Below are 24,137 nucleotides of genomic sequence, written 5' to 3' on the forward strand. Positions count from 1 at the left end.
TAAACTCACCATCTTATCCTCTGTTGTTTTAAAATGCTGAAAATATCAAACTTAAATTAAAAGAAATTTATGTCACAATTTGGCAGCTTGAAATTGGCCTCTGTGTCTTTAAGAAGCTCCATGACAACAACGTCTTTCCATTATGCTCTTTACCATCGTTCTTAACGTTGTTAAAAAGTGTTGTTGGCTATGGTTAATTTTATGGACTTATTTACATTAATCTCACTTAATTCTTTTGTTTTAGTGAAGCCAGCGTCCTTTTTTGTGTTCAGTTAACCTAAAAGTTACAAATCTAACAACTTAAATTAGCTTAAAGGAACTTTTTACTTTGACTTGAAACAACTGAGTTCAATGCCAGTTTTCTATCCTGTGTCTAATCAACTCAATTTACTAACTTATTTCATTATGTGTGTTTAACATGACAAAAATAAGTCAGTGTTACTTAAATCATTTATTTTTGTCTAATAAATAACTTAAATCTCTTTGACTAATCTCTACAGAAAGTCAACTCAAATGTTTACGTTCTTTAAAAACTAAAATATCCAAAATGATATTATCCTGCACATCATTCTTTGAATACAACTTGAATTTTAATCATTTTAAACATGTTTTAATATGTTATTTTAGCTTTTCACAGATCTTGCATGCTGAGTTTATCCAACTTCATTTATTAAGTTGATTTAACTTAATAAACCAACATAAGGATCTGTATCTGTCCCTGATGAAGCATCAGGACATCAGAGGCCGGATACAAACACGGTGTTGAACTTTATTGTTTAGCCTTTCAGTAAATAACAGCTGCTTCTCACCTCCTGCCTGCAAACTGTGACATAAATATGTGGATGATTGTGAACGGCGTTTATGTGCCTAATTTTCCCGTACATTGCTGCAGCTGCTTCTATTGCCAACCACTTATGACCTGTCTGTCTGTCTGTCTGCCAGGTGCTGCTGCACACAGACCGCCTGTCTTTTGTTATTTTTCAGTGCTGCAGGCCAGGAACCATTCTCACCACTAACAATGGCAAGCTCGTTAACACACACCCCAATAGTCCAAGGCAGGGGTGTCAAACTCATTTTGGTTTAGGGGCCGCATACAGCTTAATCTGATCTCAAGGGGGGCACACAAGTAAACTCATTGCAAGATTAAATAGAACTAGTAAAAGTGGACTTGTTGATCTTTATATTAAACAAGTTTCACTTTTACAAAATATATTATGAAAAGCTCAGATTTTTTAAGAAAAGCATGTGCAATTTCAACACTACGTTTACATTTATTTAAGTGCATTATGCATAAGAACTGATCACAGTGATTGTACAATGTTGCAAAACATTTATTCACAGTTTTTGGAACTTAAAAACACTGTCCTGCATGACATAATACATCAAACAGATAAAAATTAATAAATGATTTAAAATCAATTTTCCACATATGGGAATTAATTTGAGCAAATTGTCTGGCTTCAAGCATTTGAAATGTCAGCTGCTTTAAACAAATATTTGATTAAGTACATTTGTCACCTTTCTTGTTGATGCATAAAATGTATACATATAGAAAAACTTACATACATAACAGTTATTGCATGCATGAGAAATATTTTACTCAACAAAACTCTTTTGTTGTAAATCTGTTACTGACTGGCACTAACTTTAACAGAATTAATTCAGCAAATATTCAAAGCTGTAATTTTTAATAGTGCAACGTTGACAGTAACATTCCATAGGATTTAGTTTTACTCAGTATTTACCCCTGAAATTTGGCATCTTTTAGCCTGGACAAGTACATCATCCGTTAAAGTGCTTGTATTTTTCACCATGCTGAGTTTCATAGTGGCGCCGAATATTGTATTCCTTAAGCACCGAAACCTGCTGCAGGCACACGAGGCACACAGGTTTTCCATTCACCTCTGTGAACAAATAAGAAGAAGTCCATTTTTCTTGAAAAATCCGACACTCTGTGTCTACCTTTCGCTTTTTTGACAAAGACATTTCGTTGATGAGGTTGCCAGGAAAAAAGTAAAAAGCTGGTAAAGTAAAAGAATCGAAGCCGTTTACAGGACCTGAACCTCAGTGCTACCATCTGCTGTTAGTTCCGATGCAGTGTTGCATCATGTTGTCCACTCTGAATGAAACACAGCACCCCTCGTGGATAAAGTAGGAATTGCAGATTTTAAATTAAACGAAGTACATGTTTTTTTCAATAATCATTGTTGAATAATGATAATGCATTTAGCCACCGGACCGGACTAAATCGTTCGGCGGGCTGGTTCCGGCCCGCGGGCCGTACGTTTGACACCCCTGCTCCAAAGGGTCATACAAACACAGGTTAGTATTTCTGCAACTAGGTCTGTAAACTTTTAGTTTTCTATTTTAAGGAATTTTTGGCACTACTGCCTTTTAATTGAAAGTAAGCTAACAAGAAGAGAGAAAGGGGCAAAGACATGAAACAAACAGACCGAGGACATTCCTCGAAGTCGGGACGGATGTGACAATGTCTGTAGCCACTGAACAAAGAGTACCACCCTACCCACTGCGCCGCATGATGCCCTGCGTCTGCCTACTTTGATACTGGATTGACTTAAAGAAGTCGATTGTGCAAGTAGGACTCCATTTTGAGATGTTGATTCTGTAGAGCAGAACTGCTTTGACACATAAAGTCAACCAGATTCTCTATGTTGTATGCCTTAAATGCCAAAAATAGAAAATTTGAAGAAAAAAAATAAATGTAACAGTATTTTCTTTACCTTTATTTGCAAGAGCAGAGGCCCCAACATATTATGACATATTTCACTCTACAGAGTACAGAACTGCATCCCATACTTTCTTTGTGTCATACATATCGCGACTACATGGCCTGTATTTGTGTGGGTCAGTTTTCTGTGCCACACGCATGATGTGTCTTAAGGATGTGGTTGTGTTCGTGTGGCTCAGGTGCAGTGATGGTTTGGTGCGAACTCTCCGATAACATCATGCAGGCACCTCTGGTCATCACCATCGCAATATATGTCAATGATTCTCTCTCTGAAGAAGATAAACAAATGTAATTTAAAGGTTTTCTTTTTTTTCTTTTTTTTTTTAAGAAATAATTGGGAAAAGACATTAGGCATTATAGTCATTTCAATGTTTGGATGCATTTTCGACTTTTATCTCCATTTCATGTAAAGGCAGAGAACATTATCAGTGCACATCAACCCAGCAAAGGTAATTCCCTATAACTACCAGACACTAGTTATCAAAAACACAGTCAGATATGTGATAGAGCTGTGCAAAACTTTAGAGAACGGCTATGAACATTTTTTCACAATATCTAAAACAAACGTTAAAGCTGAAAGTATTTCATACATTAAACCAAATGTTTTTGTTCCCACCCTGAATTAACTAAGACGCATACAAAAGACAGTTTATTCATGATTTCCAGGCTGGTAATGAGAAACATCAATTAGAGCAGCTGGGATTTCAGTCAGTCTTCAGTGTTTTCACAGCAGCTTGGCCTCACGTGAGCCAGGCTGCAGTATCTGTAGAGTAACAATGACTTTAACAGCTTTTCTGAACCAGGGGTAGAACAGGGCATAGATCACAGGGTTTAAACAGGAGTTGGAATAAAAGACAAAGCACAAAATCGATGCATATGAGGTACTGGTTAAACTAATCCCAACTAAAGAGTAGCAGTAATAAGGACAGTAACACATTAGATATACAACAACTAGAACCCCCAGAGTCCTGGCTGCTTTTAACTCTGATCTCTTTGTTCCTGATGTCGCCGAATGAAACGAGGCGACTGTAATGTGAGAGCGCATGGCACGAGCCTGAGACACAGCCACCACAAATACTCTCAAATACAGAACTATGATGGTTGTTACTGGAAATATGAAATTAAAAATAAGGTCAAATGTTCCTAGAATGTAGCTTAGGGTTAATTTACATTCTCCAATGCAGGATTTACTCCTGCCAGCCTGAACCATCACATCATTTGAATAGACAAAGCTGCAGGAAGAAGCACAGAACCAACACAGACAAACACAATATTTGACTCTCATCAACGAGATTTTCCTGGAGTAATCCAGAGGGTAGCATATAGCAATATAGCGGTCGACTGATATCAAAACAATGTTCCAAATTGAAGCACTGATGAGGTTACCAATGAAGAAACCAAACAAAGCACACATGGCGTCTCCAAGAAACCAGCAGAATGTAAATCTGTAGATTTCAAAAGGCATCAGCAGGAGACCAACAAAAAAGTCTGAAACACCCAGAGAGACGAGGAGGATGTTTGTAGGAGTGTGGAGCTGCCTGGAAGGAGACAAAATCACAATTATGCATCAAATATAGAAAAAATATCTAAATTTTAATTCCTTTTCCTTTTAGCTAGACATTTCCAAATGCTAAGGTGGAAGTTTAGTGTAGGTTGAGCTGAGAAGCTGCTGTTTGCCTGAAGTGTGAGACTGAGATGATGATGAGGAGGTTGAGCACTACAGTGATCAGTGAGATGAAGAGCAGCACAGAGTTCAGGAGAACGGCTTCAGACCAGTGAAATGTGGGCTTCCTGCAGGAGCTGTTGAGGAGATGTGGGAAACAGAGATCAGTTCTGTCTTGGATCTCCATCCTCAGATGGCTGCAGCTCTCTGATCTGATCCTGTCCTGTAGCACATGTTTTCCTGTCCTCCCTCCTCTGTTGCTTTATCTCTCTGGGGAGTTTCTGCCTCCTCCTCCTCCATTTTGCAGATGCATTTCATATATATAATTTAACTTTTTTTGTCTCCCCAATAAGAAAAAAAATTCTGACAAAAGTTAAGAAGACATTCATTATTTTCACACATCTTCTGTTTTCTATGTTTGCCATCAGAAAGTCATTCCCAAATTGTTTAGCTGTTAAACTCACCATCTTATCCTCTGTTGTTTTAAAATGCTGAAAATATCAAACTTAAGTTAAGAGAAATTTATGTCACAATTTGGAGCTTGAAATTGGCCTCTGTGTCTTTAAGAAGCTCCATGACAACAACGCCTTTCCATTATGCTGTTTACCATCGTTCTTAACATTGTTAAAAAGTGTTGTTGGCTATGTGTCATGTAGTGCGGGTGGTGAGGGTTGGTGAGGCAGACGCTTGAGACCCAGGTAGAAATGAAAATGATGATTTTAATGGTGAAACTCAGTCCAAACAACGAGCAGCAGGCACATGGACACTCTGACGACGAATAAGCTAAACATTGACGAGGACCCGATGAGGAACAAGGAACACAGGTGGAGTTAAATACATGGGAGGGTAATGACAGAATGAGACACACCTGGGAACAATCAAGGGGAGGACAGGACAACGACGAGACTCAAGGACACAGAAAACTCTAAATCAGGGGTGTCAAACTCCAGTCCTCAAGGGCCGGTGTCCTGCAGTTTTTAGATGTGCCACAGGTACAAAACACTGGAATGAAATGACTTAATTGCCTCCTCCTTGTGTAGATCAGTTCTCCAGAGCCTTGCTAATGACCTAATTATTCCATTCAGGTGTGGTGCAGCAGAGGCACATCTAAAAGTTGCAGGACAGCGGCCCTCGAGGACTGGAGTTTGACACCCCTGCTCTAAATGAACACAGAAAACACAGATCCTGACAGTACCCCCCCCCTCAAGGGCGGCTCCCAACGCCCACAAAAAAAAAAACTCAACAAGGGTGGGCGGAGGGGCGCTGGACGGGGGGCCAGAGTCCAGAAAAAACAAAAAACAACCCACCAACGTGGGCGGAAACACAGGAAGGGCCAAGAGTCCAAAAATAAACAAAAAACTACCCACAGGGTGGGCGGAGGCAAAAGAGGTGGGAACCACGGAGGTGGTCTGGCGGTCGTCCGCAGCGGCGGGAACCACGGAGGTGGTCTGGCGGCCATCCGTGGTGCTGGAGGCGGGAACCCCGGAGGCGGAAACCCCGGAGGCGGAAACCCCGGAGGCGGTCCAGCGGCCGTCCGCGGCGCTGGAGGTGGCGATGAGGAGTCCCGGGGGCCGCCCACAGACAGCGACGACGAGCCCCCCGAGGCAGGGTCTCTGGTGGAGCACCGGGTGTCTCAGTTGGAACGCGGGGGGTCTGGGTCTCGGGAGGAACGGATAGATTCTGGGTCTCAGGTGGAACGCAGGGGGTCTGGGTCTCAGGTGGAACACTGAGGGTCAGGGTCTCAGGAGGAACGCAGAGGGTCAGGGTCTCAGGAGGAACGCAGAGGGTCAGGGTCTCAGGAGGAACGCAGAGGGTCAGGGTCTCAGGAGGAACGCAGAGAGTCAGGGTCTCAGAAGGAACGCAGAGGGTCAGGGTCTCAGGAGGAACGCAGGGGGACTGAGTCTCGGTAGGAACGCAGGGGGTCTGGGTCTCGGTAGGAAGACAGGGGGTCTGGGTCTCGGTAGGAACACAGGGAGTCTCTGGAGGAACACAGGGAGTCTCTGGAGGAAGTCCAGGGCGAAGCCTCGGAACCGGCTGGGGAGGAGAACTGGGGTGAAGCCTCGGGGCCGGCTGCGGAGGCGGGCCGGGGCGGAGCCTCGGGGCTGGCTGCAGAGGAGAGCCGGGACGGAGCCTCGGGGCCGGCTGCGGAGGAGAGCCGGGGCAGAGCCTCGGGGCCGGCTGCGGAGGAGAGCCGGGGCGGAGCCTCGGGGCCAGCTGCGGAGACGAGCCGGCGCAAAGCCTCGGAACCGGCTGCGGAGGTGAGCCGGAGTGAAGCCTCGGAACCGGCGGCGGCTCCGGAAAGCGACGAGGGGCCGGGTCCACCGGCAGTCTTCAGTGTTTTCACAGTATGTTGGCCTCACGTGAGCCAGGCTGCAGAATCTGTAGAGTAACAATGACTTTAACAGCTTTTCTGAACCAGGGGTAGAACAGGGCGTAGATCAAAGGGTTCAGACAAGAGTTAACATAGCAGAGGAAAACCAAAGAAAATGCATAAGGGGAATTAGTTAAACTAATCCCAACTAAAGAGTAACAGTAATATGGACAGTAACACATTAGATATACAACAACTAGAACCCCCAGAGTCCTGGCTGCTTTTAACTCTGATCTCTTTGTTCCTGATGTCGCTGAATGAAACGAGGCGACTGTAATGTGAGAGCGCATGGCACGAGCCTGAGACACAGCCACCACAAATACTCTCAAATACAGAACTATGATGGTTGTTACTGGAAGTATGAAATTAAAAATGAGGTCAAATGTTCCTAGAATGTAGCTAATGATAAATTTACATTCTCCAATGCAGGATTTACTTCTGCCAGGCTGAATCAGCTCATCCTTTGCATATAAAAGGCTGCAGGAAGAAGCACAGAACCAACACAGACAAACACAATATTTGACACTCATCAACGAGATTCTGGTGTGGTAATGCAGAGGGTAACAAATGGCTACATAGCGGTCGACTGATATCAGGACAATGTTCCAAATTGAAGCACAGATGATGGTGCCAATGAAAAAACCAAACAAAGCACACATGGCTTCTCCAAGAATCCAGCAGAATGTAAATCTGTAGATTTCAAAAGGCATCAGCAGGAGACCAACAAAAAAGTCTGAAACACCCAGAGAGAGGAGGAGGATGTTTGTAGGAGTGTGGAGCTGCCTGGAAGTAGACAAAATCACAATTATGCATTAAATATAGAAAAAATATCTAAATTTTAATTCCTTTTCCTTCTAGCTATACAATTCCAAATGCTAAGGTGGAAGTTTAGTGTAGGTTGAGCTGAGAAGCTGCTGTTTGCCTGAAGTGTGAGACTGAGATGATGATGAGGAGGTTGAGCACTACAGTGATCAGTGAGATGAAGAGCAGCACAGAGTTCAGGAGAACGGCTTCAGACCAGTGAAATGTGGGCTTCCTGCAGGAGCTGTTGAGGAGATGTGGGAAACAGAGATCAGTTCTGTCTTGGATCTCCATCCTCAGACGGCTGCAGCTCTCTGATCTGATCCTGTCCTGTAACACATGTTTTCCTGTCCTCCCTCCTCTGTTGCTTTATCTCTCTGGGGAATTTCTAGTTTCTCCTCCTCCTCTTCAGACTTTTTTGAGAACTCATTTTAACTTTAGGACTCAGTAACATTGCATTTTGTTTCATTCATAATCAGTAACTGGTGGCCTCTGCTTTCGATTTCACTATGCCTTAGTGAAGGCTTACTTTAATCACGTTCCCATCTCTTTACATGGTTTTTGGAGCTTCAATATATCCAAAAACTCACCAAAATTTACCCCTGATTTTTCCTCGCAGGAAATTTTAAAATTTCAATGGAATCAAGAGTGGGTGTGACAAAACTGCTCTATGGTTCCCCCTAACGTGAGATAGGCCAAACCGTTGTAGAGATTTAAAACCTGGTACGTAGGTAGATACACCCTAAATCAAGGAAAAAAGTCATTTGGATGTCCGTACTGCCTTGCGACAGACTGGCGACCTGTCCAGGGTGACCCCGCCTCTCACCCGGAATGTTAGCTGGAGATAGGCACCAAAATCCACTAGGGACAAGGGTGTTAAAAAATGGATGGATGGATGAATGGATGGATGGATGGATGGATGGATGAATGTCCATCCTAAAATGCACAGGGATGGAGCCATTTTGGGTCAAAAGGCAATTTTTGACCTTGACACACCTTTAACTTTAACAAACTCTTCTTGGGGATTTTGAGCAATCAGCTTCATTTTTGGTCAATATTCAAGTCATTGATGGGCGATTAAAAGTTATCAAAATCTTGAGTTTTTGAACATGTTTACAGGATATGGCCAAGCGACGAACTTGGCATTATGGCGCTTTTCTTTGTGAAATCGCTACAACTTTGACATAAAATCGTCAATTGGCACCAAACTTTGTATTAGTCATCCATGTCAGACTTCCCAACATGCAATGTGGTCAAATATAAACATTATCTAAAGTAACTTTTTTGTGTAAAGTTCCATTTCTGACCCCCTTCGTCTAATCAAGATGCTCATGTATCAGAAGACAGACAACAAGTTAGCCTCATTTGCTTTAGAGCACAAAGAGTTTTCATTGGAAGGCGTGGCCATGACAGCGTGGCGAAGTCAGACGTCACGGTGCTCTGTACCAAACTCACTATGATCCGTCCTAGTACATCACCCTTCAGGACTCCAGTCCAAAATTTGGTCGGCATGGTCTAATTCCTCCACAGTGCCTCCTAGAATTATTTAAGAAAAATCTGTGCCAAGCCACGCTTTGATTGACAATCATAAAACAATTTGTGTTAGAGAAACGACTTAATGTCCTCAGAGTTTGTTGAAGTGACAAAGAAGTGCAGAGTCAGTGAATGGAATCAACAGCCAATTTATTCCAAAAATTACGAAGAGCGATCAATGGAGATCACACTTACTCACAGCACACCTTCTCAGCTCAACCGCAGCATGATCTGATTTTAGGTGAGGACATCCCATTGATAAAACACTGTTCCTCTCCCCCAATCATGCAGCAACCTGCACATTACCTCAGAACCAGCTCAAACCAGTTGACCCTCCCCCACCAATGCTGTTTCCTTTGTCCTGCAGAACGAAACTACATAGCTCATAAGTAACAAAACTCTAGCATATTTTGAAAATAACAATATAATATGTTTAGATTAAAAAGAAATTCTAACATAAAAACTAAAATCTATAATAAACATCATTATCCTTTATATTGATTATGTACTGTATTTCAGTAAAGCAAAATATTAACTGCTCATGAAAACAACTGTTTTCCATCCACAATTCTCAGGATGGACATGAAAGTCTCTTGGATCCATGGTGCAAACCCAACAGGAAGTCGGATATTTTTGATTAAAGAGCACATTTTGTTCGCCCTAGTGGTGGTGTACAGGAATAGCGTTATTTTGAGGAAAAATTTAATTGGCTATTCAGAGCCCGAAATATATTCGAAAAGTCACCAAACTTTGCACATACTGTACATCAGTGGTTCATGAAGTAACCCATGGAGTGTCAGATTTGGAAAGATGTTAAAACTCTTAATTATATATTATAGATAAGAAATAACACTCAGAGACGAGTCCTTTTGCTACAGCCCACGGCGGGTGGAGATTTATTACACTCTTCCACAGATCATCTTACAGCTTCGTCAGTTCAACATCAAAGTTCCCAAAATCCCCCAAAATCTCCCCCTATTCTTAGGATCAACCTGTTTTATACAATCTCATTATCACTGGTGTGAGTTGGTAAGTTTTGACCAATAGCATTACTGCTCGTGTCTTGTGTGTGTTTACGTAGGACTCTTAACAGCCTTTGTATTGAGTGTGTATTGGGTTTTTTCCTGGGAATATTCAGACCTCTTGACCTCACATCTGCTCTATTTCAGGAGTGCCAATTAAGCCAAATTGTTGTTCTTATCTGTCTAAAACAGCTTACTTCCCAATCACTCTTTAGACCAACTTTGGGCTTCGCACACAAGGAAAAGCTGGGAGGTTAAGTTAGATTGACCTTTAATGGCACCAGATTTCCTCAGTAAAAAACAACTCCATAAAAAGTATTTCTGCTCTTACATAATCCCCCCTATTACGCTTTCAAGTGGAATCCTAGTTAGCCTTAGCAGTTATTGTTTGTTCATTGCTATAGTAAGTGTCATGACTACATGTGAATACATTCCTCAAATATAAACCTTTTTAAATGTATATAAAAGTAGGGTAGGATTAAGTGAGAGGATAAACATTGTTTTCATGAGTGAATTAACTAATATCATAATTCCTATACATTGATTAAACATAATTGTCCATTGCTTCCATGATTGTTCTTCCATTTGTATAAGATCAAAAAACCCTGTTGGCCTTTTGTTGATTTGTATTGTTGCAAGGGAAAAAACTACCTTATGGTCCCCGCCAGCAATGGGCAACCGCCAGTAACAGATTCTTTTGGCACAAATGTAATACAATCATGGATACACAGTGGACCAAATCAGAGATATTCATGATAATGAGTAATACATCAGCATTGATACACAATCTTGATGACAGTTTATGAAGAAATGTCCATAACGCACATATAATTCAGAGTGATTGAATAATTGGAGTACTGAATCATAATAATCTAAGTCTTCGTAGAAATAATATTGTTGCTTATTGCTTGTGCTCATCCACATACTCTCTTACATTCACATACTCATTCAAATTCACACATATTCATGCTCACTCACGTTCACACGTGTTCCTAGTGTACTAACTATGTGTAGGCCACCCGTGTTGTATTGCTTATAATTGTATATAATTGTGTAACAAATATGTGTAGTGGTGTATAAGAACAGTGTCTTTTCCATGAGTCCATTTTATTCCACCCCAGGTTCTGTTTCAGTTCCTTGAACTCCTTAGATCATTGAACAAACCATAAACACTTTTAGTTCAGGCATCGAAATGTCCTTGAGCTTAGCAATCCTTTGAATCGGTCATGGGTTCATCGGTCCAGGCGGCCTTGTGCATTAGTCTGTGTGATGTCCGCTGTCCTTGGTCATCCATCTCTATACAGTCCCCAACATCCATTTCCTCACTCCCCCCGGCCCCCACTAGGTGTCAGTAAGACTCTGTTATGCAACTTATGATCCGTATAAAATAAACCCAAACCATTATGATAGAGTCAGTAGGGGTTGAACCAATTAGTCGACTAGTCGACTAGTCGACTCTAGGACGTCTCGCGAGTTTTTACATTTCATGTCGACTAGTCGCAGTCATGTGATTGCCGGTGGTGACAGCCTGTGCTGATCTGACAGCACAGTATACGTCACAAGACACAAGAAAAATAAGTTAATACATTAGTTTAAATGATATGTAGATGGATGCATATTTGTGGTTTTACAGTGTTTTTAAATGGAGATGGAGTTGCAGCTGCAGTCCACTACAAAACACGAGCCGTCTAAAACTCGCCCCCGTCCCGCTAAGGATGTCACTTAGCCGGCTCGCGAGTGTCTTTGTCACGACGATCTAACTAATACATTATGATGTTATGTTGCTGATTAAATAAAGATCTGTGGTAATGACAGCTGCTGATTAAATAAAAGCCTGTAGTTGGTAATGACATTGTATACTTGTCTGACATATATATAGCCGTGAGTTCGTGCTAAGAATGACACTTCGTGCTTAGAAGTGTCATCAGATCAGCTGTCAGAAGTGTATGACACTCTGACAGCAGATCTGACAGAACACTGGCTACAAAATGGCGTCTTCAAAACAGATCGAGGACAAGCCCGCATCTTGTCAAACAGGTAGAAATTCGTCAACAGTGTGAAAATATTTCACTAAAGATGACTCTTCTGGTTTAACTACCATAACATGCAAAATCTGCAAAGCTGTGCTGAAGTACAACAAAAGTACGACCGCGATGCACAGTCATTTGAAAAGGCATCCGCTAATGCTAGCTCCCGAACAACCGGCTCGATCCAGTCAGTTGTCAGTAACTTCATTCATGAAACGCCCAGCTGTGACAGGACACCGGCGGCAGCAAATCACAAATTTGCTTGTGAATTTCATTGTCAAAGACATGAGACCACTAGCTGCTGTCCACGGAGAAGGATTTAGAGATTTGCTACAGTTTTTCGAACCTAGCTCGAACTAGCTTTTCCGTGAAAACGGGTAATAAAGCCTGTACGTTACTCCAAAGCTTTGTGTCTTGCGTTGCTATGACGTCACAACGACTAGTCAACTCGACATCGACTCGACTTTTATCATGTTGACGTTGACTAGAAAATATCTTAAATCATTCAATCTGCTGAGTCAGCAGAGCTTCCTGCCGCGCATCGGGCGGAGGAGAAGCAGGTGGTTTCGTTGAATTCAGCTGTAACCAAACGGGATCCGTTCATAACAAGTTTGGCTTGTGATGTTCCAAAAGCTCCATGTAGTCAGTGTGATAATTTGACTCCTATAGTAACTATCCAGAGATCATCAGCATCAGCCGGTGTTTAGAAAAAAAAAGTCAGACACGACTTTGTGCAACAAACTTTTCCCCGCTGCTCACGAAGAATCTCCATAATAGACTTAGTAAAAGCAGGAGAAGGGGAGAGTGTGTGTGTGGGGGGGAAGGGGGAGGGGGGGTCAATATTTGCCGTGAAAATAGCTAATAAAGCCTCCAAGTAGTTGTGAAGGGTTTTTGCGCTTACGTCACTATGACGTCACCGCGACTAGTCGACATCGACTCGACTATTATCATGATGTAGTCGACCTTAAAAAATATGTAGTCGTTCAACCCCTAAGAGTCAGCACAGTTAGCAAGTCTTTTCAGATAATCCAAATAGGCAGACCACAAAACCGAGCCGTCAGACATTTAGGGGGACAGGTGTTCAAGTGGAAAAAAGGGCCCATTGTATACCAATCCAACAACACAGAATATGACGATAAGAATCACCTACACTTCTGCATGTAGCCAGAGTTAAATATCACCAGACTTACTGCCGGCAGTGCGCACCAAACTCTGACACTGGTCATACAGTAACCTAACCGGCCGTTTTAAAAGACATGATACTCCATACTGCCAGAGTAACCCCGCCCCCAGGATTTCCTAAGGTACACAATCGAATGCCTTTTTCAAGTTCACAAAGCACATGTAGACTGCTTGGGCAAAGTCCCATTTAGTCTGCAGGACCATGCTGAGGGTGTAGAGCTGGTCCTGTGCTCCATATTCGCGCCATCTCCATTTCATGTTATAAAACATTTAAAAAAATTATAACTGCTCCAGGACAGCATTTTAATGAATCTATTGTTTTGGAATAGTGTGTTCTTGATATGAGGTGGGTTGCATCCTAATCAGGCCTCCTTGAGCCTGTTCTTCTGTGGCAGTGAGCTCATTGCTGTTCTTGTTGCGAAAACGAAAAAAGTTTGCAGTGAGTAGCTTTGCCTCATATTTATTAATCTAGCGTCCGCCTTGTCCAAAGAGATACTAATGCTCTCAGAAGATCCTGTGGTTGTCAGTGAAGGTCAGTGAGTTGGCAGGGCATGTTTTTATAGGCCCTTTGTTAACCATGAGCAGTCTGCTGTATCTTTCATTTCCACAACTGGTTGTCAGTGTTGGTTCAGCGATAAACTTCTTCAACTTTAGTTTCCCATTTGTGCTCAAAAGACGAGTAAAGTCATTTTTCTGAATTTCTGATTTTTGCTTGGCCAGATCAATTAGCTCCAACGTTTTCAATTAGAGTTTCAACATTAGGCTGATCAGTAGTTAGAGAATATTTTTCTCTCTTACATCAGACACTGTGTCATTGGGGCAGCAGAATACTGGTCTTCTGCTATCATTGCATTAGAAAATCATCTTAAACAGTGGGAAAAGACTTGAGGTTTCAAAACACTGTAGAAATGTTTCACCTGCCAGCGATAAACCACAACTCTGAGAAACATGGCTGATATGACAGCGCTGAGTTCTCATCACATTACTAGATAGATAGATAGATAGTGATATAGAACACCCATGGAAAATATGGTTAAAAAAGGAAAGAATACGGAAGAGAAAGGCGCAAAAGAAAAGAGCTCTGCACTTTCGCCGGAACGGAGCAGTCGGATCCGCCAAACGAAGACCGTGACTCGGCTATACTTCTTGAGCTAAGGGGGCTGCGAAAAGAACATGCGGAAACGGTATCAGACAACAAGAGAGCACTGGCTAGACTAGAGGTGAGCATTGGAGAGCTCATGGTCAGGACAACGTCCCTGGAGCAGAAGGTGGCTCACATGGAGGAAAGATTGGGAGATAATGAAGACAAGATGACACGGATGGAGAGGGCGGCGACATTTCTGCTATGGGAAACGACCAAACTATCGGAAAAATGCAACGACTTGGAGTCGAGGATGAGGCGCAACAACATAAGAATTCATGGCATTCCAGAGGCTGCAGAAAAAAACGACACCATTAGCTTCATAGCACAATTTATTAAATCCCAGATTCAAATCACAGGCGGGATGGACTTGTGTATTGAAAGAGCACACCGCTCACTGGTGAATAAACCAAAGGACAGCACGGTCCCTCCGAGAGCGATCATAGTATGCTTCTTTGATTATACGATGAAGGAACAAGTGATAAAACAGGCCTGGAAACAGAAGATTTGCTATGAAGGGCAGACTGTTTATTTCAACCAGGACTACACAACGGAGGTCCAAAAGAAAAGAAAACAGGTGAGGGATGTCATCAAACAAGTGAAGGAGAGGAATGTAAAGGAAAAAACTGGAAGCAGCTGTTATAGTCTTGTTCAGCTTTATTTAAGTTAAACATTAGCATTGAAAGAAACCAGCAGGGCAAGAAACTGGAAATACATTATTTTGTGGTTTTATTTTCTTAATTATGTCTAATATGAAAAAATACGGCAAATCAAGATCATAAAAGGGCCATTTGTGGAAAACGTACTAATGAAACTACCTACTACACGTTAACGTTTTATTTTATTCAATTGTATATTTGTGGATAATATATCAATTGTAATTTTCTCCAACTGTTATACAAAGTTGTTATTTCTAAAATACATCAGTACTTTTGTTCTTCAGGGGTTATCTGATGTCACAATATATTTTTTTTACCTGCAAGAGTCGTCTACAGGGAGCGGATCGGTCGGCCATATTGGATTTTACAAAAAAATTCTTGCATTTGCAGCTGATGGCTAGTAGTTGATATTGCATTTTATGATGCATTAATGTCCACTTCAGTGGTCTGTGTGCATTTATAACAAAAAATTCACAAGAAGCAGAAGAAAATGGCTTTTAGATAGCTGCCCACTTTAGTGACCACTATGCATGAAAGGGCTAATGCAGTGGTTCTTAACTTGTTTGAGGTACCAAACCCACCAGTTTCATATGCACATTCACCGAACCCTTCTTTAGTGATAATTCAAATATGATTTTTTTTCCAAATTCAAGACATAGGTATATGTTTATCAGATTCGCCATCTTTAACGCCGCTGGTTTTATGAGTGTTTCACCGATGGTGTGCGGCTTGCCCTGCTTTGCAATCAGGTAAGCAACTTGGTATGATGCGGTGAGGATCGGTTTGTTCATGGGTACAAATCCAAGAGCAGGCAGAGTGGCCCTTTCATCAAATCTGGCTCTTTTCACCTTGAATTCAGCGAGCGTTGTGTTCTTGTATTCCCCATCTCCATGCAGCTTCAAGAAGTGTTCCTCCAGTTTTGCCAGTGCGAGACTAGAGTTGCTCAACTTGACATTGCAAATCATGCAGATAGGACGCTGACTCCCATCACGTTCCGTGATACATGTGAATCCATGTTGTACATATTTGTCCGACCACTGTCTTTTTTTTGCTCGACATAGTTAGTATGGATTAAAATATTAAGAAAGAAACCATACAACATACGACTACGACAGTCACACGGTGACTACTGAGCAAACTAAAGTCCCTGCAGCACTGATTGGCCAATTAATGTAACGTGATCATCTGCAGCAAGTGATGGCCAAGCGGGCATGTCATCACGAATTTACATAATAAGTCGGGTGTGTCTAGACCTCCGTGGCGGAGGCTCCGCCGAACCCCTGAGACCGACTCACCGAACCCCTAGGGTTCGATCGAACCCCGGTTAAGAACCACTGGGCTAATGTGTAAAAGTTGAAGGAACTTTTTTTCAATATTCAAAAGCGATAACGTCTAACATCTTACAGCAGAGAAAAGTATTTTATGCTCAACTAATTTTCTTTGTCCCCACCTCCCCTCAACCAGCAAACATTTAATCTATTAATTTACAACAACAAATCCCAGTGAATGTTGTTTTTCAGACTACTAATTCAAAGAGTCAAAATAATGGACCTCTATTCATTATTTTGTTCATTATCAGTCTTCAGTGTATTCACAGTATGTTGGCCTCATGTGAGCCAGGCTGCAGTATCTGTAGAGTAACAATGAGTTTAACAGCTTTTCTGAACCAGGGGTAGAACAGGGCATAGATCACAGGGTTCAGACAAGAGTTCAAATAGAATAGGAAAAACAAAGAAAATGAATAAGGGGTATTAGATAAACTAATCCCAACTAAAGAGTAACAGTAATATGGACAGTAACACATTAGATATACAACAACTAGAACCCCCAGAGTTCTGGCTGCTTTTAACTCTGATCTCTTTGTTCCTGATGTCGCTGAATGAAACGAGGCGACTGTAATGTGAGAGCGCATGGCACGAGCCTGAGACACAGCCACCACAAATACTCTCAAATACAGAACTATGATGGTGGTTACTGGAAATATGAAATTAAAAATGAGGTCATTTATTCCTGCAGCATAGCTTAAATAATGTATACATTCTCCAATGCAGGTATTTCTCCTGCCAGGCTGAATCAGCTCATCCTTTGCATAAAAAAAGCTGCAGGAAGAAGCACAGAACCAACACAGACAAACACAATATTTGACTCTCGTCAACGAGATTCTGGTGGGGTAATGCAGAGGGTAACAAATGGCTACATAGCGGTCGACTGATATCAGGACAATGTTCCAGATTGAAGCACTGATGAGGTTACAAATTAAATAACAAAACAAAACACACATGGCATCTCCAAGAAACCAGCAGAATGTAAATCTACATATTTCTAATGGGATCAGCAGGAGACCAACAAAAAAGTCTGAAACACCCAGAGAGAGGAGGAGGATGTTTGTAGGAGTGTGGAGCTGCCTGGAAGGAGACAAAATCACAATTATGCATCAATTTTAGAAGAAATATCTAAATTTCAATTATTTCTTGTCAGATTATGCAAGCACAGCTGTACATTTCTAAAATCTAAAATGTAGGTTGAGCTGAGAAGCTGCTGTTTGCCTGAAGTGTGAGACTGAGATGATGATGAGGAGGTTGAGCACTACAGTGATCAGTGAGATGAAGAGCAGCACAGAGTTCAGGAGAACGGCTTCAGACCAGTGAAGTGTGGGCTTCCTGCAGGAGCTGTTGAGGAGATGTGGGAAACAGAGATCAGTTCTGTCTTGGATCTCCATCCTCAGACGGCTGCAGCTCTCTGATCTGATCCTGTCCTGTAGCACATGTTTTTCTACCTTAACTCCTCTGTTGCTTTATCTCTCTGGGGAGTTTCTAGTTTCTCCTCCTCCACTTTGGAGATGCATTTCATCCATATAATTTATCTTTTTTGTGTGTGTCCCCCATAAGAAAAAAAATTCCTGACAAAAGTTGAAAAGACATTATTCAAGTAAGAAGACATGCCCATGGCCCTGCGGTTGATGAATTTGTTGACTGGTGTGATAAAGCTTTTTTTTTCATTAAATGTACAGAATGCAAAGGACATGTGCATTGATTTTAGACAGAATCCCCATAACACAAATCAAACGGTAATCAAAGGTCAGACAGTGGAGACAGTAGAAAACTATAAATATCTTTGGACTATTTTGGGTAATAAGTTAAAATTTACCTAACATTCAGAAAACCTACAAAAAAGGCCCAGCAGAGATTATTTTGTCTAAGGAGGCTCGCAGAGTTTCAAGTTGATTAGTCATTGATGATCCTATTTTATAGATCATATATTGAATCAGTGTTGACCTTTTCCCTCCTCTGTTGGTTTGGGAATCTTAGTATTAGACCAAAAAATGCAGAGAAATACATACTAGCAATACGATCTTAGGGGTTGAACAATGCTCACTTACAGAACTGTGCAAAACACAAATCATTAGGAAAACTAAAGCCATTATTGCTGATCATCCTTTACATGCTGAGTTCCAGTTTCTGCCTTCTGGCATCAGGCTCAGACCTCCTTCTATAAAAAGTAACAGGTACAAACTCTCCTTTGTTCCTACAGCAATATCTCTTTTTAATGCAGGACAAGGTAGAGGGACTTGCACCTGATCTAGTGTTCTGTTGGTCAATAATAAAATACACTGCTGTATTCTTCCCATTATGTGTTGATTGATATTTTATGTGCTTTTGGTATTTTTTGTTGTTCCTTGTAATCTTTGATACTTTGTCTTTTAGTTTTTATACTTGCTGCAACACCAATTGCTCAATTTGGGATATAAATACATCTGAAATCTGAATTCATTATTTTCACACATCTCCTCCTGTTTTCTATGTTTGCAATCAGAAATTCATTTTCAAATTGTTTAGCTGTTAAACTCACCATCTGATCCTCTGTTGTTTTAAAATGCTGAACATATCAAACTTAAATTAAAAGAAATTTATGTCATAATTTGGCACCTTGAAATTGGCCTCTGTGTCTTTAAGAAGCTCCATGACAACAATGCCTTTCCATTATGCTCTTTACCATCGTTCTTAACGCTGTTAAAAAGTGTTGTTGGCTATGGTTAATTTTATGGACTTATTTACATTAATCTCACTTAATTCTTTTGTTTTAGTGAAGCCAGCGTCCTTTTTTGTGTTCAGTTAACCTAAAAGTTACAAATCTAACAACTTAAATTAGCTTAAAGGAACTTTTTACTTTGACTTGAAACAACTGAGTTCAATGCCAGTTTTCTATCCTGTGTCTAATCAACTCAATTTACTAACTTATTTCATTATGTGTGTTTAACATGACAAAAATAAGTCAGTGTTACTTAAATCATTTATTTTTGTCTAATAAATAACTTAAATCTCTTTGACTAATCTCTACAGAAAGTCAACTCAAACTTTTAAGTTGTTTAAAAACTAAAATATCCAAAATGATATTATCCTGCACATCATACTTTGAATACAACTTGAATTTTAATCATTTTAAACATGTTTTTACATGTTATTTTAGCTTTTCACAGATCTTGCATTCTGAGTTTATCCAACTTCATTCATTAAGTTAATTTAACTTAATAAACCAACATAAGGATCTGGATCTGTCCCTGATGAAGCATCAGGACATCAGAGGCCGGATACAAACACGGTGTTGAACTTTATTGTTTAGCCTTTCAGTAAATAACAGCTGCTTCTCACCTCCTGCCTGCAAACTGTGACATAAATATGTGGATGATTGTGAACGGCGTTTATGTGACTAAATTTTCCCGTACTTTGCTGCAGCTGCTTCTATTGCCAACCACTTATGACCTGTCTGTCTGTCTGTCTGTCTGTGATTGAGGGATTGAGGGAGGGAGGCAGGGAGCGAGCGCAGCGCAGCACACAGACCTCCTGCCTTTTGCTATTCTTCAGTGCTGCAGGCCAGGAACCATTCTCACCACTCTAACAATGGCAAGCTCGTTAACACACACATACACACACACCCCAATACTTCAAAGGTTCATACAAACACAGGTAAGTATTTCTGCAACCAGGTTAGTCAACTTATAGTTTTCTCTTTTATAGAATTTTTGGCACTACTGCCTGTTAATTGAAAGTAAGCTAACAAGAAGAGAGAAAGGGGCAAAGACATGAAACAAACAGACCGAGGACATTCCTCGAAGTCGGGACGGATGTGACAATGTCTGTAGACACTGAACAAAGAGCACCACCCTACCCACTGCGCCGCATGATGCCCCATGTCTGCCTACTTTGATACAGGATGCAGTCTTGACTTAAAGAAGTCGATTGTGCAAGTAGGACTCCATTTTGAGATGTTGATTCTGTAGAGCAGAACTGCTTTGACACATAAAGTCAACCAGATTCTCTATGTTGTATGCCTTAAATGCCAAAAAATAGAAAATTTGAAGAAAAAAAGGGAAATGTAACAGTATTTTCTTTTTCCTTTATTTGCAAGAGCAGAGGCCCCAACATATTATGACATTTTCACTCTACAGAGTACAGAACTGCATCCCATACTTTCTTTGTGTCATACATATCGCAACTACATGGCCTGTATTTGTGTGGGTCAGTTTTCTGTGCCACACGCATGATGTGTGTTAAGGATGTGGTTGTGTTTGTGTGGCTCAGGTGCAGTGATGGTTTGGTGCGAACTCTCCGATAACATCATGCAGGCACCTCTGGTCATCACCATCGCAATATATGTCAATGATTCTCTCTCTGAAGAAGATAAACAAATTTAAATTAAAAGGTTTTAATTTGTTTTTTGTTTTTTTTTTAAGAAATAATTGGGAAAAGAGATTAGGCTTTCCAGTCATTTCAATGTTTGGATGCATTTTCGACTTTTATCTCCATTTCAGGTAAAGGCAGAGAACATTATCAGTGCACATCAACCCAGCAAACCCAGCAAAGGTAATTCCCTCTAACTACCAGACACTAGTTATCAAAAACACAGTCAGATGTGTGATAGAGCTGTGAAAAACTTTAGAGAACGGCTATGAACATTTTTTCACAATATCTAAAACAAACGTTAAAGCTGAAAGTATTTCATACATTAAACCAAACTGTTTTTGTTCCCACCCTGCCTTAACTAAGACACATACAAAAGACAGTTTATTCATGATTTCCACGCTGATGATGAAAAACATCAATTAGAGCAGCCGGGATTTAAGTCAGTCTTCAGTGTTTTCACAGCAGCTTGGCCTCACGTGAGCCAGGCTGCAGTATCTGTAGAGTAACAATGACTTTAACAGCTTTTCTGAACCAGGGGTAGAACAGGGCATAGATCAAAGGGTTCAGACAGGAGTTGGAATAAAAGACAAAGCACAAAATCGATACATATGAGGTACTGGTTAGATTAACTTCAACTATAGAGTAACAGTAATATGGACAGTAACACATTAGATATACAACAACTAGAACCCCCAGAGTTCTGGCTGCTTTTAACTCTGATCTCTTTGTTCCTGATGTCGCTGAATGAAACGAGGCGACTGTAATGTGAGAGCGCATGGCACGAGCCTGAGACACAGCCACCACAAATACTCTCAAATACAGAACTATGATGGTTGTTACTGGAAGTATGAAATTAAAAATGAGGTCAAATGTTCCTAGAATGTAGTTTATGATTAATTTACATTCTCCAGTGCAGAATTTACTCCTGCTAGGCTGAACCATCACATCATTTGAATAGACAAAGCTGCAGGAAGAAGCACAGAACCAACACAGACAAACACAATATTTGACTCTCGTCAACGACATTTTCCTGGAGTAATCCAGAGGGTAGCATATATCAATATAGCGGTCGACTGATATCAGGACAATGTTCCAGATTGAAGCACTGATGAGGTTACACATCAAAAACCAAAACAAAGCACACATGGCGTCTCCAAGAAACCAGCAGAATGTAATTCTGTAGATTTCAAAAGGCATCAGCAGGAGACCAACAAAAAAGTCTGAAACACCCAGAGAGACGAGGAGGATGTTTGTAGGAGTGTGGAGCTGCCTGGAAGGAGACAAAATCACAATTATGCATCAAATATAGAAAAAATATCTAAATTTTAAATCTTTTTCCTTTTAGCTAGACATTTCCAAATGCTAAGGTGGAAGTTTAGTGTAGGTTGAGCTGAGAAGCTGCTGTTTGCCTGAAGTGTGAGACTGAGATGATGATGAGGAGGTTGAGCACTACAGTGATCAGTGAGATGAAGAGCAGCACAGAGTTCAGGAGAACGGCTTCAGACCAGTGAAGTGTGGGCTTCCTGCAGGAGCTGTTGAGGAGATGTGGGAAACAGAGATCAGTTCTGTCTTGGATCTCCATCCTCAGACGGCTGCAGCTCTCTGATCTGATCCTGTCCTGTAACACATGTTTTCCTGTCCTCCCTCCTCTGTTGCTTTATCTCTCTGGGGAGTTTCTAGTTTCTCCTCCTCCACTTTGGAGATGCATTTCATCCATATAATTTATCTTTTTTGTGTGTGTCCCCCATAAGAAAAAAAATTCCTGACAAAAGTTGAAAAGACATTATTCAAGTAAGAAGACATGCCCATGGCCCTGCGGTTGATGAATTTGTTGACTGGTGTGATAAAGCTTTTTTTTTCATTAAATGTACAGAATGCAAAGGACATGTGCATTGATTTTAGACAGAATCCCCATAACACAAATCAAACGGTAATCAAAGGTCAGACAGTGGAGACAGTAGAAAACTATAAATATCTTTGGACTATTTTGGGTAATAAGTTAAAATTTACCTAACATTCAGAAAACCTACAAAAAAGGCCCAGCAGAGATTATTTTGTCTAAGGAGGCTCGCAGAGTTTCAAGTTGATTAGTCATTGATGATCCTATTTTATAGATCATATATTGAATCAGTGTTGACCTTTTCCCTCCTCTGTTGGTTTGGGAATCTTAGTATTAGACCAAAAAATGCAGAGAAATACATACTAGCAATACGATCTTAGGGGTTGAACAATGCTCACTTACAGAACTGTGCAAAACACAAATCATTAGGAAAACTAAAGCCATTATTGCTGATCATCCTTTACATGCTGAGTTCCAGTTTCTGCCTTCTGGCATCAGGCTCAGACCTCCTTCTATAAAAAGTAACAGGTAGTCAGCTGAACCCCCAAGTAAAGGACTACTCTTTTTATTCACATCCTCATAACTCATATTCTAGACTTGATTATTTTTTTATCCCAAAATCCTACCTACTGTCATGTTGAGGTCAATCTTTCGAACCCACATGCGCAGAACACACTCTGGAGACGGGTAACGGTAAAGGTGATTTATTAAATACTGTGCAAACAGGAATGTACAAAGGTGATCCGGAACTGGTGCTCGTCTGTGTGGTTCTGGATTTTTGCCGGTGAGCTCGTCAGAGCACGGAGAGGTGAACCGCTAGGATCCGGAGCTGCAAGCTGGAACGAGGGCGTGAGTTTCTCTAGGGCGGACAGGTGGATGGAGGGAGATCTCTGACAGGTGCCGGAAGGGATCCGGTTCGTAGAAGTTCGGAGATACTCAGGGCTTCACGGAAACAATCTAGGAAAGGCAGCACAAGAGGAGGTTACTTGGAGAATAGGTGGTCGGAGGTGAGCAACAGTGATAGTACCATCACAGGCTAACACTCTGGCACTGGAGTGTCGGCGGCTCCATCCTGATAAACCCCTCCAAACAATGGTAAGTGGCAGCAGGTGTGCCGCTCCAGGTTCACGCCCTCCGGAAGGTCCCAGGATGCCCCCTGGTGGAGAAACTAGAGACCCCCCAACCAGCCTTCCCCAGATCCTAACAGTACCCCCCCCTCAATGACCGCCACCCGGCGGTCCAGCAGACCCAGAAGGGAGAGAGGAACGGTAGTCCGAAATCAGAGACGGGTCAACAATATAAGAGGAGGGAACCCATTGACGGTGCTCAGGGCCATAACCCTCCCAGTCCACTAAATATTGCCAACCCCTACCCCGCCTACGGGAATCGACAATCTGGCGGACAGAGTAAACGGGGCCCCCTTCAAACTCTCGGGCGGGCGGAGGGGGTTCTGGTGGCGGGTGCAAGG

General features: G+C 41.5%; 4 protein-coding genes across 4 annotated transcripts; all 4 read right to left on the reverse strand.

Moving 5' to 3' along the window:
- Nucleotides 1-3,473: 3,473 nt before the first annotated feature.
- On the reverse strand, nt 3,474-4,599 carry LOC111609203 (trace amine-associated receptor 13c-like). Its single transcript, XM_023336250.1, has 2 exons — nt 4,427-4,599; nt 3,474-4,287 (listed from the first exon to the last, which is right to left on the reverse strand). Exons 1-2 carry the CDS (start codon nt 4,597-4,599, stop codon nt 3,474-3,476), a joined length of 987 nt encoding a protein of 328 aa, XP_023192018.1.
- Nucleotides 4,600-6,752: 2,153 nt separating this feature from the next.
- On the reverse strand, nt 6,753-7,878 carry LOC106700225 (trace amine-associated receptor 13c-like). Its single transcript, XM_023337564.1, has 2 exons — nt 7,706-7,878; nt 6,753-7,566 (listed from the first exon to the last, which is right to left on the reverse strand). Exons 1-2 carry the CDS (start codon nt 7,876-7,878, stop codon nt 6,753-6,755), a joined length of 987 nt encoding a protein of 328 aa, XP_023193332.1.
- Nucleotides 7,879-16,739: 8,861 nt separating this feature from the next.
- Nucleotides 16,740-17,867, reverse strand: LOC111609380 (trace amine-associated receptor 13c-like). Its single transcript, XM_023337563.1, has 2 exons — nt 17,695-17,867; nt 16,740-17,553 (listed from the first exon to the last, which is right to left on the reverse strand). The coding sequence occupies exons 1-2, from the start codon at nt 17,865-17,867 to the stop codon at nt 16,740-16,742; spliced, it is 987 nt and encodes a 328-aa protein (XP_023193331.1).
- A 3,418-nt stretch (nt 17,868-21,285) lies between these two features.
- Nucleotides 21,286-22,411, reverse strand: LOC111609216 (trace amine-associated receptor 13c-like). Its single transcript, XM_023336388.1, has 2 exons — nt 22,239-22,411; nt 21,286-22,099 (listed from the first exon to the last, which is right to left on the reverse strand). The coding sequence occupies exons 1-2, from the start codon at nt 22,409-22,411 to the stop codon at nt 21,286-21,288; spliced, it is 987 nt and encodes a 328-aa protein (XP_023192156.1).
- Nucleotides 22,412-24,137: the final 1,726 nt, after the last annotated feature.

Source organism: Xiphophorus maculatus, chromosome 7 (assembly GCF_002775205.1).
Source record: "Xiphophorus maculatus strain JP 163 A chromosome 7, X_maculatus-5.0-male, whole genome shotgun sequence".
Classification (NCBI taxonomy): Eukaryota; Metazoa; Chordata; class Actinopteri; order Cyprinodontiformes; family Poeciliidae; genus Xiphophorus; species Xiphophorus maculatus.